The 18185-nt window shown below is 47.9% G+C and overlaps 3 protein-coding genes across 3 annotated transcripts; 2 read left to right on the top strand and 1 right to left on the bottom strand.

The window, feature by feature from the left end:
* Positions 1–6437: 6437 nt before the first annotated feature.
* LOC123160695 (vesicle-associated membrane protein 714) lies at positions 6438–8863 on the top strand. Its single transcript, XM_044578541.1, has 4 exons — positions 6438–6853; positions 7182–7372; positions 7472–7635; positions 8460–8863. The coding sequence occupies exons 1-4, from the start codon at positions 6631–6633 to the stop codon at positions 8548–8550; spliced, it is 669 nt and encodes a 222-aa protein (XP_044434476.1). The 5' UTR covers positions 6438–6630; the 3' UTR covers positions 8551–8863.
* A 4129-nt stretch (positions 8864–12992) lies between these two features.
* LOC123162458 (casparian strip membrane protein 2-like) lies at positions 12993–14205 on the top strand. Its single transcript, XM_044580239.1, has one exon. It carries the CDS (start codon positions 13289–13291, stop codon positions 13955–13957), a length of 669 nt encoding a protein of 222 aa, XP_044436174.1. The 5' UTR covers positions 12993–13288; the 3' UTR covers positions 13958–14205.
* Positions 14206–14225: 20 nt separating this feature from the next.
* Positions 14226–15122, bottom strand: LOC123162459 (serotonin N-acetyltransferase 2, chloroplastic). Its single transcript, XM_044580240.1, has one exon. It carries the CDS (start codon positions 15030–15032, stop codon positions 14433–14435), a length of 600 nt encoding a protein of 199 aa, XP_044436175.1. The 5' UTR covers positions 15033–15122; the 3' UTR covers positions 14226–14432.
* Positions 15123–18185: the final 3063 nt, after the last annotated feature.

Below are 18185 nucleotides of genomic sequence, written 5' to 3'. Positions count from 1 at the left end.
AATTGCCTTGAATGAACATAAAACGAACCAATACATCTATCAATTGCCAACATGCTCCCACACGTGCTCAACCAAGTCATTTTGAAGAGCCTTATGAGTGTGCCAATCACGCAGCTCACGATGGAACTGACAGAACTCATCAAACATGGCCGGTTCTTGGTGCAGGGGCTCAACATTGTCACCTTGAAAATCAAATCCTTGGTCAAAAATACTATCATCATGCTCGTCCTCGACGATCATGTTGTGCATGATCACACAAGCAGTCATCACCTCCCAAAACTTCCTTTCATCCCATGACAGTGCATGGTATCGAACGATGCCCCATCGGGATTGAAGCACACCAAAAGCACGTTCCACGTCCTTTCTAACACTCTCTTGCATTTGGGCAAATCTCTTTCTCTTCTCACCTTGGGGCTTCGAGATTGTCTTCACAAAAGTTGACCACTGAGGATATATACCATCAGCTAGATAGTATCCTTTTTTTTAAATAAATCGTTAGCTTTATTAATTGCAAATAACAGTTACATCGTCCATAAGAAGAGGTACAATTTCATCCATGGGATCCTCAAAATATTCATTTGTTACGGAAATTTTCGCTAATCTAGCTAGTTCATGAGCCACCCTATTTGCCTCTCTATTACAATGCTCAAACCTAGTAAGAGAAAAATCACAAGCCAAAAAATAGCAATCATCAAAAACCGCCGCCGCCGCTCCCGCTGATTGTCCTCCATTCTTCATTGTGTTGATGACTTCAATATTGTCTGAGTTGACATCTAGGCGATTGCATCCCGGCCTCTGTGCAAGTAATAATCCAAACCATAGGGCCAAAACTTCCGCTGTCACAACATCTGCACACCAGTCAAACTTCCAGTTTCCGCCGGCAATAAATCTTCCTTTATCATCTCTGAGAACAGCCCCAGCTGTACCACTAAGCCGATCATGTTCAAACGAAGCATCAGTATTTAGCTTAACAAGTCCCATAGGAGGCTTGCTCCATCCTCCTTTTTTAATAGATGCATTCGGGGAATGGACATTTACATAGTTTGTTGTTATTGCCCTAATCCCCATGGAGGATAGTTGTGTGTTTTGAGCCTTACCTTCATGAACCAGCCTACGTCTATCCCACCATAAATACCAAGCGGTTATAGCTATTAGTTCACGTACATTCTGGATTCCTAGAGTAGCTATTTCATTTTCTGGCTTCAGATGTAAAAATTCAAGGATTGCTTCTCCTGCCCTATCAACAACACATGCTTCTTTAATCACTCCCCACAACCCCAGTTTTTTCCAAACCTCTTTTGCCTTCTGACAGAGGAACAATACGTGTTTCGTGTCTTCCTGTTCATTTGTGCATGAGGGGCATATAGGCGTGACCTTGATGTGTCTATTGGCCAGTGTAACGCCACATGGGAGTGTACCATGTAACGTACGCCAAATAAAGATTTTTACCTTTGCCGGACAAGACAATTTCCAAATCTTCCCCCAAATAGGGTTGACATTGATTCTACCCATGCCGTTTGTATACTGCAACTTCTTTCCATGTTGCTGGTTCCATTCCTCCAAATAGGCAGAGCGAACAGTGAACAAACCATTTTTCGTAAAACTCCATGCAATGAAGTCTTCCATGGTATGCATAGGAAGGGGAATGGCGAGGACTCTTTGAACATCAATCGGCCACAAAGTTTGTCTCACCAAATCTTGGTCCCAACAATTCATAACTGGATCAATGAGATCAGCTACCTTTGACAAGGGTTGCCCTCTTCTAGGGGTGATAATTTTCCTATCTGTATTGTGGGGAATCCATGCATCTCTCCAAATATCAATTTTCTGACCATTTCCAACTCGCCAGATATAACCATTTTTCAGTGAGTTAACTCCCGCCAAAATGCTTTGCCAAGTAAAGGACGAACTTTTCTTTAAACTTGCACTCATCAAGTCGCCATCAGGGAAATACTTAGTTCTCAAGATAGTGGCACATAAAGACTCCGGTTTATCAATAAGACGCCATGCTTGTTTGGCTAACAAAGTCAAGTTGAAACAATGTATGTCTCGAAAGCCCATGCCTCCTTGATTTTTTGGTACACACATCTTCCACCATGCCATCTAGTGCATTCTCTTCTGATTGTCCTCGTCACCCCACCAAAAATGCGACATCGCGTCAATGATTCCTTTACATTTTTTTAAGAATTTTAAAGACGAACATAGCATAGGTAGGTATAGCTTGAACAACAGATTTGAGCAAAACTTCTTTCCCTCCAGATGATAACAATTTTTCCTTCCATCCATTAATTCTCATAATAACTCGGTCAATCATGAATTGAAAACAATCACTTTTATCCATGCCCACATTGGCAGGTAAACCCAAATATTTATCATTTAGGGCTTCAGTCATAATATTCAGAATTGTACAAATTTGTGCCTTTTCTTCTACTTTTGTGTTTGGACTAAAAAATATGCTAGATTTTTCAACACCCACCATCTGTCCTGAGGCGGCACAGTAAGAATCCAAAACTGATTTTAACGCCTCCGCATTCATAGCATTTGCTCGTATAAGTATCAAAGAGTCATCCGCAAAGAGAAGATTGGAAATCGGTGGAGCATCTCTGCATACCTTTATGCCTGAAATACTTCCATTCTCCTCTGCTTTCGCTAAAAGGGCAGTAAGACCCTCCGTGCATAATAAGAATAAGTAGGGAGAGAGGGGGTCTCCCTGCCTCAATCCTCTAGTGGGTTTAAAACTCTCAGTTTCCTCGGCATTGAAACGAACTCGATACTCCATAGAAGAAACACATTGCATAATTAAATTCACCCATTTCTTATCAAATCCCAATTTTAACATAATCTCCTTTAAAAAGACCCATTCCACTTTATCGTATGCCTTTTGCATTTCTAATTTGATGGCACATAGACCCTCTTTACCAACCCTCTTTTTCTTTATTGTATGAAAACACTCGTAAGCCACTAATATATTATCTGTAATCATTCTTCCAGGCACAAAAGTGCTTTGAGTTGGGATGATAATATTTGTTAGGATTATCTTCAAACGGGAAGCAATCATCTTTGAAATTACCTTATACACCACGTTGCACAAGCTAATTGGTCTAAATTGAGTTACCTTTTCCGAAGCATTAACCTTTGGGATAATTACAATCGCAGTGTCATTCCATCCCTCTGGAATGGAGCAAGTATTCACCGCCTTGAGAACCTCTTCAATCAGATCATCTCCCAACATAGGCCAGAATCTTTTATAAAAAATAGCATGAAGGCCATCGGGACCTGGCGCTTTTAAATCCCCAATCTCGAATAGGGCTTTTCGAACTTCGTCATTTGTATAAGGGGCAAGAAGAGCATTATTCATTTCTTCCGTTATTTTCCTTGGGATAAGCGAAAGAACGTCCTGGTTCGGTTGGGTTACTTCTGAGGTAAACAGATTCGCAAAGTACCTCTTAATATGATCCTTCATCTCTGTTCGTTGCACCCAAACACCATTTTCATCAAGTAATTTCTTAATCTGATTTCTTCTCTTTCTGGCCGATGCCGCATTGTGGAAAAATGCGGTGTTACGATCACCATGCATCAACCAATTTGCACGCCCACGCTGTAGCCAATAAATCTCCTCTTGTTCCAAAATGTTTTCAATAAGGATAAGGATTTCCTTTTGTCGCCCTTGTGTATCCACATTAATAGGACCCCTTCGCAATTTTTCCAACTCTTTTTTAAGTTTATTAATTCTTTTTCTTGGTCCTTTAAGAGTGTCACGATCCCAAATATGCAAATCCGCCTTCACCGCCCTGGTACGTTGAGCAAGATTTGGTCCAATACCCAAACTATTCGCTTTATCCCAGGTTATACAGACAATTTCTCCCACTGTCTCTTCTTTTAGCCATCTGGCTTCGAATTGTTTCGTTCGACCCTGTGATTGATTGAATATATTTCCATCATAATAATTTGTGTCCAAAACTAGTGGGCGATGGTCAGAGTGCACATGCTCTTCGTTTATGACTGCAGCACGTGGAAATTTATTTGCCCAGTCCACATTACAAACTGCCCGGTCAAGTCTTTCCCTAACTTCGCCTCTCCTCCAGGTGAAGAGATCACCAATATAACCCATATCTGCCAGCCCACATTCTCCCAAACAATTACGGAAATCTCTCATCATTGCATTTGGTCTCGCGTTACCGCCCTCTTTCTCAGAGGAGAGTAAAATTTCATTGAAATCCTCCAAAATAACCCAAGGGTGATCGCCCTTATTATGTAAATTGTGAATATCATCCCAAGACAAATTATGTTCACTCCAATTCGGATGACCATAAAAACCCGTAAACCGCCATTGTACAGTTTCCTCATTCATAAACAAAACATCAATGAAATTAGTGGACACATAGTTCAAGACGACTTTATTCATCTCATTATAAAATAAAACAAGGCCACCGGCCCGACCATCACACTCAGCTACAAACATCGACTCAAAACTTAGAACACTACGCAGCTCATCGGCTTTACATTTATTCAAATGAGACTCAGAAAGAAAAATCAAATCCGCCTTGATGCGCCCTTGTAAATCCAAGAGCTCGCGAACTGCCGTGGGGGAGAGCATGCCACGACAGTTCCAGCCTAGGATTTTCATTTGGCTCGGCGGACCTCCTCTCTGGAGGCCGCCGATGTGCCATCATCCCCAACTGACTCCCTCCTCTGCTCCGTAGAAGCCTCGTCTTTTCCCTCTGTTTCCTTAGTCACATGAGTAATGACCCCATACCCATCTTGCACCGTCTCCACTCTACCCATACACACTCGCTTGGAAGAAACATCACCATACAACATTCTCTCATAGCTATCCATGTCTCTCTCAAACGAAAATTCAACGTCACTTCCTGTAGCTAGATAGTATCCTTTGTTGTACTGGTGGCCGTTGATCTCAAAGTTGACAAGTGGGGAGCGGCCTTCAGTAAGCCTCGCGAAGACTGGAGAACGTTGCATCGTGTTGATATCATTGTGAGAACCTGCCATGCCGAAGAAAGAATACCATATCCAGAGATCCTGCGATGCCACCGCTTCTAATATGACACTGCACTCGCCTACATGCCCCTTGTACTGGCCCTGCCAAGCAAATGGACAGTTCTTCCACTCCTAGTGCATACAATCTATGCTGCCAAGCATGCCTGGAAAGCCTCTAGCTGCGTTGGTCGCCAACAATCTCTCTGTATCAGCGACAGTTGGCTGCCTCAAGTACTCTGGACCAAACACCTCGATTACAGCCTGACAGAACTTGTACATTGACATCAGACATGTTGTCTCGCTCATATGCACGTACTCATTCACCAGATCGCCTGGAATTCCATAGGCAAGCATGCGGACAGCCGCAGTGCATTTCTGGTAAGAGGAGAACCCAAGCTTGACAAGGGCATCCGTCTTGCACTCGAAGTATGGGTCATGAGCAACCACTCCCTCTCGGATACGATTGAACACATGCCTTCCCATTCGAAAACAGCGTCAGAATTTATCCGGCTTGAAGAGCGGTTTGTTGGAAAAGTAATCTGCATAGAGCAGGGCGTGACCTCTCTCCCTGTTGCGGTTCAGGTTGGGAGCACGGCCAGGGACTAACCCCCTGTACCGAGGAAGCTGCCGTTGAATGTGGTTGTGAAGGACCAGTGCAGCCACCACAAGATCTTCATCATCCGACGATGAATCGTCCGATGAACAAAGGAAGTGGTGGAAGAAGAACTCGTTTCCACTGTCCATACCTTTGTGGGCAAAATGTCGAACACCTTGCGGTCGTGGTGGCGAAGAGGCCGCGATGATCACCTCGACGCAGCAGGGGTGGTTGCCGGCCGGCTATTGGCCGCTCTGGAGCCGTCTGAAGCTGTCGCGGCCGCCGTGATACGTCGCCGGCGGTCGTGTCTCCTCTGCCACCGGCAAAGATGGCGACAGCCAAACCTCCTCCGATCGACGGCCAAAACTACGGCGAAAACGGCGAAAGCGCGGGCGTGATGGCGGCCACGTGGTTTGGTATGGACGACCGGGGGCTGCGCGGTGAGGAGGCGGCCGGAGAATAGCGGCGGCGCCAGCGGCGGGACGGGGCGGGAGAGAGAGAGTCGAAGCGTTGGGAGGGAGGGACTGCTAGTGTCCCTGACAGACTGGCCACGGGGGGACAAGGGCGTGCGTCGCGGCCGTCCGCGCGCGTCTGTTTCACCTCAAACCGAGCGCAACTTTGGGCCGAAGATGGGTCAAAAACGGACGGATTCCGAACATTTTGTCCGTTTGAGGCCGCGCGTTGGGCCGCGCTATTCGTCCATTTTATCTTAAATGAACGCACCCGGACAAGATGGGTCGCGTGGTGGGAGTTGGCGTGAGAGCGAGGAAGGAAAAAGAAAGAAAATGGGGCGGAGAAAACCGTGAATTGTAGAATAGAAAACGGTAGTCGACGGCAGTACGGCACGGCGCCGCTCGAAACCCCCACATCCATCGCACCTCTCCTCCCAATCAGTTATACTACACGCCTCCCTCCCTCCGTCTTCCTGGACCCAAGGTCAGGTCAGATCAGATCAGCTCAGGCCGCCTCCGCTTCCCGACTCCAGTTCCAATTTCGATTCCCACCACGCCCGCCCCTCGGGACCGAGGAGGAGGAGGAGGATGGCGATCGTGTACGCGCTCGTGGCGCGGGGCACGGTCGTGCTGGCCGAGTTCGCCGCCGTCTCGGGCAACGCCGGCGCCGTCGCCCGTCGCATCCTCGAGAAGCTCCCCTCCGAGGCCGAGGCGCGCCTCTGCTTCGCGCAGGACCGCTACATCTTCCACGTCCTCCGCTCCCCCGCCGACGGCCTCACCTTCCTCTGCATGGCCAACGACACCTTCGGACGTCAGTACTGCTAACCCCCTTCTCACCCCCTTCACTTCGTTCAAAAAACCCCCTTCACTTCGGCCTCTAGTTAGTCAGTTTTGCTGAATTGAGGAAGCTCTTGTTAGATTCGGCTTCTCCTCTCAGCGGGATGTGCCGCAAACATGACGTGATCTGAGATGTTGGGATAGAATTGCATGCTCGGTTCATCATGGACAGTTCTTTCAGTTTTGTGTACTGAAGCAAACCAATTATAGATCATCATCATGCCTTGCCAGCATCTAGTACTTTATCTGTAACTATCCTGCTCGTTGTTAACACTTTACCATGCCATTCGTTCATGATGCAGGGAGAGTTCCCTTCATTTATCTCGAGGACATCCAGATGAGGTTCATGAAGAACTATGGCAGGGTCGCCCATTCCGCGCTGGCCTATGCCATGAACGACGAGTTTGCCAGGGTGCTCCACCAGCAAATGGAGTTCTTCTCCAGTAACCCCAGCGCCGACACGCTCAACCGCCTCCGGGGCGAAGTCAGCGAGGCGAGTACCATGAGATGCTTGCATTTGGGACATTTCTGTCGTATCTTCTTAGTTAGCAGTGCTGGGCTTACAGTGCTTATGCTTGCAAAAAACCTGCAGATACACACCGTCATGGTTGACAACATAGAGAAGATTCTTGACAGAGGCGACCGCATCTCGCTTCTTGTAGACAAGACCTCCACAATGCAGGATAGTGGCTTTCACTTCCGCAAGCAATCCAAGAGGCTTCGGAGAGCTCTCTGGATGAAGAATGTCAAGCTTCTGTAAGTGCTACACATCTCCATCTTCAGTAATTTTTTCGTTTTCTTCTTGTTAACTTTCGAGTACACTAGCTGCCAATTATGGATCAGTAGCATGGCCATTGAAAGTTTTTCTAAAAAGTATTTTTACAGTGTGCAAGTCCCTATTGATACCACAAAGCACCTCCAGATCTGTTATCTGCATAACCAGATTCCAGCCAGTTGTAGTTTTCCATGTCCCCGGATTCAGTCTTGCTGGAAACTGTCATTTCTGAACATAAGCAAGTTTTATGAGAAATGCAAGATATGTGCTTTGCTTACAGAAAATATGGCTAAATTATACAGATAGAGTAAATTACACTGTTCGGGTAAGGGGTAACTTTAGAGGAGCTTTTGTAATTTGAAGTAAATTCTACAGCTCTGTAAAAAAAAATACCCCTCATCCAAACATCCTCTAACTCTCTAGTTTAATGGCTTAAGTTAGTGTGGTGTGTCATGACTGAAATCGCAGAAACCCCTGTTCTGACTAGGAAATCTTGTGATTAGTGGATACTATTGGCAAGTGCAGCCAAGTAGCCAACCAATGGCTCTCTATAACACCACCAGAGTTTTATTTCTGTTGACTTGTACTCCCTCCGTTCCTAAATATAAGGCTTTTTAGACATTCCAATGCGAACTACATACAGAGCAAAATGAGTGAATCTACGATCTAAAATACGTCTATATACATACGTATGTAGCCCGTATTGAAATCTCTAAAAGGTCTTATATTTAGAAATGAGGGAGTATATGTCAGTTAAACCTGTTTGGCAGCTTCTGAGATGTTTCTTGTTTTGTGTTTGTTGCAGAGCGGTGTTGACAGCGGTCATTGTGCTGCTACTTTACCTGATCATTGCGGCTTTCTGCGGAGGCCTATCCCTTCCATCGTGCAGATCATAAAACAGTAGCTCGACACCATACATGATGTTCCAAGTTCGGCTCAGCTTCCAGAGCGAAAGCCTTATGTTTTGGTCAACAGATTCAAAGTTGAGTTCTCGGGTAGATTGTTTTTGCTTATACAAGTCGATATGAAATGTTTGTACAAAAACCGGGTCTGTGTGTACAGTATGAAATGTCGTTTGTGCTTCTTTGGGTATGTTGTGGCACTAGTTAAGAGTTGCTCGGTGCACTGGTTAATCGAAATTATTACTGATGTATAGTACCTCCCTTTCTGGAAAAGATGTGAACACTGAACAGAGTATGCTTTCTTTTATCTTCTTTTGCTCTTGAGCCAATTGTCAGCTATGGATGGATGTTTTGGAAGCAGTAACGTCTGTGGATCTGAATCTTTTGTGCTCTGCTTACATCCTGGGTGTTGTGGAAGCAGCCGCAACGAGCGTACGTTAGAGCATGCCAGGCCTTCCCTGCTCGCCAGGATTAGATTTACAGCCGGTCGCCCCAAACCGGCCTCAAACACCCGGGCGGTCCGCCCGGTCACGATTTTTCGGGAGCTCCTATTGCGTGCCTTCAGCGCCGCCGAAGAGAAGAAAGGCTAACCACTAGACCAGCCTCCTGCTTGTGAATAATCACAGCGCAATGTTTTTAAAGAATGGAAACTAGACGCGCAATTTACTACTCATTACACTGTAGTGTTTTATTTTCTAATTATTTGCAAACATGTTCACATATTACCAAATAAGGTTCATCACATTTGAAAAAAAAATTATTGGTTTTGAAAAACGTTCATCAAAATTGAAAAAAAATAATGGATTTTCATTTAATGTTCATCAAACTTGAAAATAGTTCATCGAATTTGAAAAACATTCATCGAAATTGAAAAAAAGTAACTATTTTTTCAAGAAAAGTTCATCGGATTTGAAAAAAGTTCATCGGATTTGGAAAAAAGTTCATCGGATTTGAAAAAAGTTTATCAAATTTGACAAAAGTTCATCGAATTTGGAAAATAGTTCATCGAGTTTGGAAAAGAGTTCATCGAATTTGAAAAAAGTTCATCGGATTTGGAAAAAAGTTCATCAGATTTAAAAAAAGTTCATAGTATTTGGAAAAAAAGTTCATCAAATTTGAAAAAAGTTCATCGGATTTGGAAAAAAGTTCATCAAATTTGAAAAAAGTTTGGAAAAGAGTTCATCGAATTTGAAAAGAGTTCATTGAGTTTAGAAAATAGTTCATCGAGTTTGGAAAAAGAGTTCATCCAATTTGAAAAAAGTTCATCGGATTTGGAATAAAGTTCATCAGATTTAACAAAAATGTTCATGAATTAGAAAAAGAAAATATCATCTATTTGTAAACATTTCGCGCATTTAAGAAAAAAAGAAAACAAAAAAAAAGGAGAAAAAACACAGAAAACATAGACGAAATTTCATGTATGTATTAAAAGACGGAAAGGAGTTCTAATTCACGAGTCAGGCGTTGGTGTAGTGGTCCGTCGAGTCGGCTATCGACGGAGAGGTCTTTGATTCAATTCCTCACTAAGCGCTATTTCCTTTGATTTCCTTTTTTGAGTTTCAAAACAGGGGGAAGAACTGGTAATTGGGCCGAGCCCAGCTAGCGTCGCTGCAGACGCCGGTTTGCGGAAATATCTATAACCGGCGCCTGCAGCGCTAAATAGGAAATGCCTGATTTTTCGACCAGACAGCCTCCTCAAACGGGACTTAAACACCCGGGCTGACCGGCATCCCTCATATCCAACCCAAATATGGGACAGATATGGGAGTGTCCGGATATGCCCCTATTTAGGCCGGGCGACATCCCGCAACCCGAGCCCATCCGCCTCCCATCCTCTTCGCGCCGCCAGTCTGAGTCTGTCGCTCCGGCGCTCCACCATGGTCTGGAGGAAGATCACCTACTATGCAATGCTCACGCCAGAGCGCCGGTACAAGATCCAGTAGGAGATCCGGGCGAGACAAGCCGCGCGCGCCGCCCACATCGCTGCCAGGTTGCCTCCGGACTCGCCGGAGCCAGAGGAGGAGGAGTAGTCGGGGGAAGAGGAGGCAGAGGAGCTGGCTCCGATGGAGGTAGAGGAGGCGGAGAGTCAGAGCAGCTGGAACCAAAGCAGGCAGAGGTGGAGTTCATCGTCGCCCAATCGAAGGAGATGGCGGAGCAGCAGGCCATCTTGGAGTCCATCCAGAATGAGGCCTATGTAGAGGTCAACCGGGCGTTCCTCCGGCAGGAGCAGACGGCGTCCGATGCACTCTTCGCCGAACTAGATGCGAAGATAGAGGCGGAGGAGGCCGAAGCGGAGCAGCTGGAGGCATTGGAGGAGGCGGAGCTGCAACTGCCGCCCATGCTGCCGGAACCGGGTACGGAGATCGTCGACATCTCCAACCACGAGTAGCTAGATGGATCATGTAGTACATAGGTTATTTCGTTTGCATGTCTTTATATTGATTTAAGAATTTAATATAAGATGTCCGAAAATACTATTGGGCATATTATGGTTGGATTCTTTTGCGTGAAGGGTATCGAACACGCTCTTAGCTTACTCAGTTGTAATACTCGTCATTTATTTTGGACGCCGATAATGTCCATACATGTGGGCGTTAAGGAATCTGGCCACACGTTTTGTGTGGTGTCTAAGAGAACCAGCCCACACGTCTACATGTGGGCAAAACAAGTAATACTCACACGTCTCTTTTTTTGCCTCACGGTCCTTTCCACACGCCTACGTGTGGGCAAAATAGATAACGCTCACACGTTCGTACGTCAGGCCTCCTATCTCATGGTCCCGTACGCCCCGCGTGACAGTCACTACGCGTCTCCGCAGTTGCCATGGTTCGGACCCTCTTCCATGTTCGTTTAACTGCAGTTGACATGCTGCTGAACTACAGTTGCCATGTCAGACAACTACAGTTGCCATGGCTGCTCAACTGCAGTTGCCATCTCAGGTCAAGTGTCAGATGCCATTTTTGGACAACTGCAGTTGTTGCCACGTATGGTCTAGTCTACTACAGTTGCCATGATTTGAAAACTTTAGGAGTTGCCACCTACTAACACTAGACAATTGCCATGTAGCACAATAAAAAGACATGGAAAAATAACATGTTCGGGTAAAGAGAGAGTTGTCATCTGCTTACAAGCACACTAGGGGCAGTTGCCATGTACCCTGCAAAACACATGGCAACTGACAGCTTTGTGTGTGGGAGAGGAGACGAGCGTGTGGGCGCGGTGGTATCTTTAGGAGTTGCCATCTACTAAACACTAGACAGTTGCCATGTAGCACTACAAAAAGACATGGCAAAAAACATGTTTGGGTAAAAGAGAGAGTTGGCATCTGCTTACAAGCATACTAGGGCAGTTGCCATGTACCCTGCAAAACACATGGCAAATGATAGCTTTGGGTGTGGAAGAGGAGACGAGCGTGTGGGCGAACTGATAAACGCCCACACACCAGCCCCTCTGCATGCATTGAAAACTGGCGTGTGGGTGAACTGCTGAAGCCCACACACCAGCACCTCCGCGTGTGGATACAGACGTGTGAGCGATCCGATGAATGCCCACACACCAGCCCAATCCTATGTGGCATAAAAAATCTGGCAAAACATGCCAAGATTCGTGCAAACTCAAACCGACATTGATCCATGCGTGTGGGCGAGATGCGAACGTCCACACGTGTGGATGTTAGTATTTCGATTTTTTTTACTCCGCGTTAGATTTGTTCGAAGTTAAACTATGCAAACTTGGACCAAATTTATATTAAAAAATATGAACATTCTTACAATACTGAAGTTATATAGTATGGAATTTAATTTCATGATGCATCTAAAGTTATTGATTTCGTATTATGATTTGTGAATGTTGATATTTTTTATAAAGTTGGTCAAACTTTATAATTTGACTTGAGATAAATTTTATCGAGCCTGCTAGAAATCAGTCGACTGAGATTTAACGAAGTCTCAATCAACTATGCAACATTTTTTTGACCGTATGCAACATTTTTTTATACCGGTTGTAACATTCGTTTTGTTGGTTGAAGCATGTCATCCCTCCTCTGTTGTAGCACGTCATCTCATCGGTTGCAACATTCTTCATTGACGGTTGTAGCATTTTAGTTAGAACGGTTATAGCATTTGTTGTTGTTGCTTGCAATACCATCGCAACATTTTTCGTCGCCGTTTGTAGCATCTAGCCGTGCCGCTTGTAGCAAAAAAAACACGCTGACGTCACTCGACTAAGACTTCGTTAAGTCTCAGTCGACTGAGTTATAGACACACCCAAATTTTATACGCTGAACGGAGGGAGTACATGCTTGCGATGCCAGCCACCTTGTTTGAACTTTTGCCTCTCTCTATTTATTTATTTTTGCTAAAATATGTGTGAGAATATCTATACGCCTCTTTTTTTTTTTCGTTGAACTGCTCCCGGTCGTGTCCTCTACTCCTATTCCGGCATCGGTGAAATGCAGAGCAGTTCGAAAAGCAAAATCCAGCAACCTAAGCAACCACTCCTGCAAACCCAACCACACTAACTACACCCCTCTCAACTTCTTCACCATCAAGCTCTTCGATCAATCATTCCTCCAACTATTCCATTACCTCTGCACCTGATCTGCATGCTGCCTGTGTGCATATATGCTGCACTGCGGCATGATCTCTACGCAGCAAACAATCTTCATCTCAATCTCCCAGACAAGCAGGAAGCACCTAGCAGCTGAGCAGAGCAGCTCGCCATCGTAGCCAACATGAGCAGCACCAACGAGGCCACTGTCATCCACATGGACGACACCACCAGCAAGGCCCCGGCTATGGCTGCGCCACCGTCAGGAGCCGCAACCGCGCCGGTGCAGCAGCAGCAGCGCAAGTCCGGCGGCGGCGTGCCGTTCATCCTGCGCAGCGGCGCCGAGGGCTTCCGTCGCTGCATGGCCTTCGTGGACCTGCTGCTCAGGGTGGTGGCCTTCGGGCCCACGCTCGCGGCTGCCATCTCCACGGGCACCTCCGACGAAACGCTCTCCGTCTTCACCGAGTTCTTCCAGTTCCGTGCCAGGTTCGACGACTTCCCGGCCTTCACCTTCTTCATGGTCGCCAACGCCGTCGCGGCGGGGTACCTGGTGCTGTCCCTCCCCTTCTCCATCGTCGGGATCATCCGGCCAAAGGCGACCGGCGTCAGGCTGCTGCTGCTCGTCTGCGACACGGTGATGGTGGTGCTGGTGACCGCGGCTGCGTCTGCGGCGGCGGCCATCGTGTACGTGGCGCACGAAGGGAGCCGGCGCGCCAACTGGGTTCCCATCTGCATGCAGTTCCACGGCTTCTGCCAGCGCACCAGCGGCGCCGTCGTCGCCTCCTTCCTCGCCGTCCTCGTCTTCATCCTCCTCGTCCTCCTCTCCGCCTGCGCAATCCGCAGGCAACGCTAGGCTACCTACGTGCCATCATCACCGACCGAGGTCGCTCGATGCTTCCGAATCCATTCCGGTCTTGATTGTGCTTTCTCTACTTTACTTTGATTTGGTCATGCTCATGAGTGAATTGCGCCATGTCATATACTTACTCCTGTGTTCTTTCTCTTCTGGTGTAAGGTGTTCGTCAATCAATTGTTCGTCGATCACTGTGGAATGTAACTATGTAAGTGTATTGGTTAATCAATTTGAACATTTTCGATTTCCAGCGGGAAGCAAGCAAACAAGAGAGAAATTCAGATGGTCAGTTCCATGATCCATCTCATATACTCATGTACTCTGCAATGCAGCAGTGTCAAGTGTATCGATCAATTTCAACATTTCCGATCTGTCTCCATCCCATCAGCTGGCAGAACAAACGAAAAAGAAAGAAAGAAAGAAAGAAAGAAATGCAAAGCAGAGATGCATGGATGAATGATGATGGCAGTATAGATCACTGTTGCTTCTGGTTTTGCTTGCTGCGGTAGTATGCCATGCCCCGGATGCCGTCGGGGTCCATGGCGAATCCCAGCGGGCGGTAGAACCCGACCACCCTGGGCTCCGCGTAGAGCACGATGTTGCCGACGCCCTTGCGCCGGAGCTCCGCCACGAGGCGCTCCATGACGGCGCGGCCGAGCCCGAGGCCCTGGCACGACGGCTCCACCACCACGTCCCACACCACCGCGTTGAACACCCCGTCGCCGGCCGCGCGCGCGAACGCCACGGGGCGCCCCGTCGCCTCCGACGCCAGCCACGCCACCTCGCTGTGCTCCAGCGCGCGCCGGAGCCGCTCCTCCTGCCGCCGAGGGAACCCCACGCGCGCGAACACCTCGTTCAGCGCCGCCACGTCAAGGCCCTCCGCGGTGCGCCGCACCGCGAAGCCCCGGGACGACAGCTCGGAGTCCGACACAGTCAGCTGGACGCCCGCGACGGCGCCGCCGGCGGACGCGGCGGGACGGCGCAGGAGGAACGGGTTCCTCCTCGGGCTGAGCTTGACGGTGGCGTGGAGGAAAGCGCGCGCGCGGAGGCGGGGCTGCAGCTGCGGTTGTTGCATGGCTGGTGCGCTGATGGCTTCCGACTCCTGTGGCCATGGACTGCTTGCTTATCCTTCCCGTCTGTTAGCTTAGCTTTCTTCCCGCCACTAATTCTGTTACACAGGTTGTCGGGGTTATCTGCAAATATTAGAAAAATACTGATACTTTACGCAACTAGTTTCAGCTTAGGCTTATGAGTGTAGATTTTTGTTAGTCGAAATTTCACGACTTCATAATAATGATCGTGGTGAATATAGATTCATAGGGTGTCACTACTGGAATTCTGATGTATACCGAGTGCCAAAAACACTCGGGAAAGGGCCGAAAACCGCCGGCAAAGTCTTTGCCGAGTGTCACCCTCGGCAAAAGACACCCGGCGTACACCTCTTCGGCAAACAGAAATTTGCCGAGAGTCAGAACACGGGCACTTGGCAAAGACGTTGTCGAGAGCCAAACAGTACCACCCGACAAAATAAAGTAGCTAACGGATAGCAGACGGGGACGGTGGTTCCTGACACGTGGGACCAGGGAAGCAGGTCGAGGGCCTTCTTTGCCGAGTGCCATTCTCGGCAAAGAGAGCCAGTAGCAGACTGACACGTGTCAGCTCCTGACAGGTGGGACCAGGCGAACATGCCGAGGGCCTTCTTTGCCGAGTGCCACTCTCGGCAAAGAGAGCCAGTAGCAGACTGACACGTGTCAGCTCCTGACAGGTGGGACCAGTCGAACATGCCGAGGGCCTTCTTTGCCGAGTGCCACTCTTGGCAAACTCACCCAATAGAAGGCTGACACGTGTCAGCTCCTGACAGGTGGGGCCGGGCGAACATGCCGAGGGTCTTCTTTGCCGAGTGCCACTCTCGGCAAAGAGAGCCAGTAGCAGATTGACACGTGTCAGCTCCTGACAGATGGGACCAGGCGAACATGCCGAGGGCCTTCTTTGCCGAGTGCCACTCTTGGCAAACTCACCCAATAGAAGGCTGACATGTGTCGAACCCTGACATGTGGGACCAGTAGAACAGGCCGAGGGCCAACTTTGCCGAGTGCCACTCTCGGCAAAGGGAGCCAGCAGCAGGCTGACACATGTCAGCTCCCGACATGTGGGACCAGGAGAAATAGACTGAGGGCCATCTTTGCCGAGGGCGACTCTCGGCAAACTCAATCTTTGTCGAGTGGTACTCTCGGCAAACTGAGCCAATAGGGGAGGGCCACACCGCTTCTCCTAAAAGCCATGCCCATACTTTGCCGAGGGCCACTCTCGGCAAACTCTATTTGTGCCGAGTGGTACACTCGACAAACTAAGCCAATAGGGGAGGGCCACGTCACTTCTTCTAAAAGCCGTGAAAATATTTTGCCGAGTACCACCGTCAGAAATCCTTTTTCCTTTACTAAGAGGCCTCTCGGTAAAGTTGCCAGGAGGACTACATGTTATTACCCTTTACCAAGAGGCCTCTCGGTAAAAGTGCCAGGTTCTACTGGTTGGTACACTTTTACCGAGAGGCCTCTCGGTAAAGGGTGCATGCTGGTCTAGTTTCACAGTCTTCACCGAGAGGCGCCCTCGGTAATGGTGTGTCCAGCAGCCTTTTTCATTATGTTTCTTTCCTGCAGCGAAACATATACAACAGCAGCATATAGTTAATCACACATACAACATGTCACATATAGGCATCATTGAACAAAACAAGCAATGATTCTGAAAAACATTCCACATAAAAGCAATAGTGCCTAAATGGTGAAATAGTAGTCAAGACACTTGACCAACACAAGTTTACAAGTCTCAAGATGCAAGAGTTCTCAAGCACATACAAGGAACGGTTTCAAACAGAACATAACATGAAGTTCACGCGATTTTGGAGATCGGAGTGATATCATCAACATTAGAAGGCGTCATTCCGTTTCCTGCCACAACTCCACCAACTTGAGGTGGAACTACCGGAACATTGTTCGAACCTTGTGATGGGTTGAGCTGTGATGGATTGACCCAATTCTAAGATGAATGCATATGGTAATGCCGAAAATGGTGATAGAAATAGTTTGAACGGAACTCACAATGTTCCACTTTGGCGTCGGTGGCATCTCTGGCACTGGTTGGCCTTGCATGGAAGAAAGATTGGCCACCATATGTTGTAAAGACTTCACTAGATCATCTTGTGCCTTCAGCTTGGCCCGGTGTCGGTGTCAAAACCGGCGGATCTCGGGTAGGGGGTCCCGAACTGTGCGTCTAGGCGGATGGTAACAGGAAACAAGGGACACGATGTTTTTACCCAGGTTCGGACCCTCTCGGTGGAGGTAAAACCCTACTCCTGCTTGATTAATATTGATGGTATGGGTATTACAAGAGTTGATTTACCACGAGATCAGAGAGGCTAAACCCTAGAAGCTAGCCTATGGTATGATTGTTGTTCGTCCTACGGACTAAACCTCTCCGGTTTATATAGACACCGGAGAGGGCTAGGGTTACACAGAGTCGGTTACAATGGGAGGAGATCTTCATATCGTATCGCCAAGCTTGCCTTCCACGCCAAGGAAAGTCCCATCCGGACACGGGACGAGGTCTTCAATCTTGTATCTTCATAGTCCGGGAGTTCGGCCAAAGGTCATAGTCCGGCCATCCGGACACCCCCTAATCCAGGATTCCCTCAGTAGCCCCCGAACCAGGCTTCAATGACGACGAGTCCGACGCGCAAATTGTCTTCGGCATTGCAAGGCGGGTTCTTCTCCAGCTCCATATACTTGTAGAATAGTGTCCAGCTTCTGATAAATGCTGCGCTCCTTGGCTTCCACGTCCAATAAAGGCCATCTTCCACGTGTCGAACGAATGCGAAAAGCCAGGGTATTTTTACATTCCCCCCCTAGCTGCTCAAATAAGCTGCCTATATAAAAAGAGACGAGGATCTAGATCCGAACCACACCATCTCCCCTTCGCAAGCTTTCATCGAAGCGCTTCTGACCAGAAAATCCATTCCATCATGGACAGCCGACGCGGCTCCTCTTCTCGCGCTCCCAGCCCCAAGCCTGGGGATTGGGAGAGATGCTCCGTCCCGCATAGCAAGCTAGTAGTGCTTCAATCCAAGGGTCTACTCCCCCCGGCATATATGGTCCCAGTTCGATTCGGGATTGTCACCTATGGTGGCGGAGAGCAGGCGGAGAGCGTCCCCAATCCCTCTCAAGGAGAGCGG

Source organism: Triticum aestivum, chromosome 7B, assembly GCF_018294505.1.
Source record: "Triticum aestivum cultivar Chinese Spring chromosome 7B, IWGSC CS RefSeq v2.1, whole genome shotgun sequence".
In the NCBI taxonomy this organism is placed as follows: domain Eukaryota; kingdom Viridiplantae; phylum Streptophyta; class Magnoliopsida; order Poales; family Poaceae; genus Triticum; species Triticum aestivum.
The sequence above is the reverse complement of the archived record's forward strand: the minus strand, read 5'-3'. Positions and strand labels throughout refer to the sequence as shown.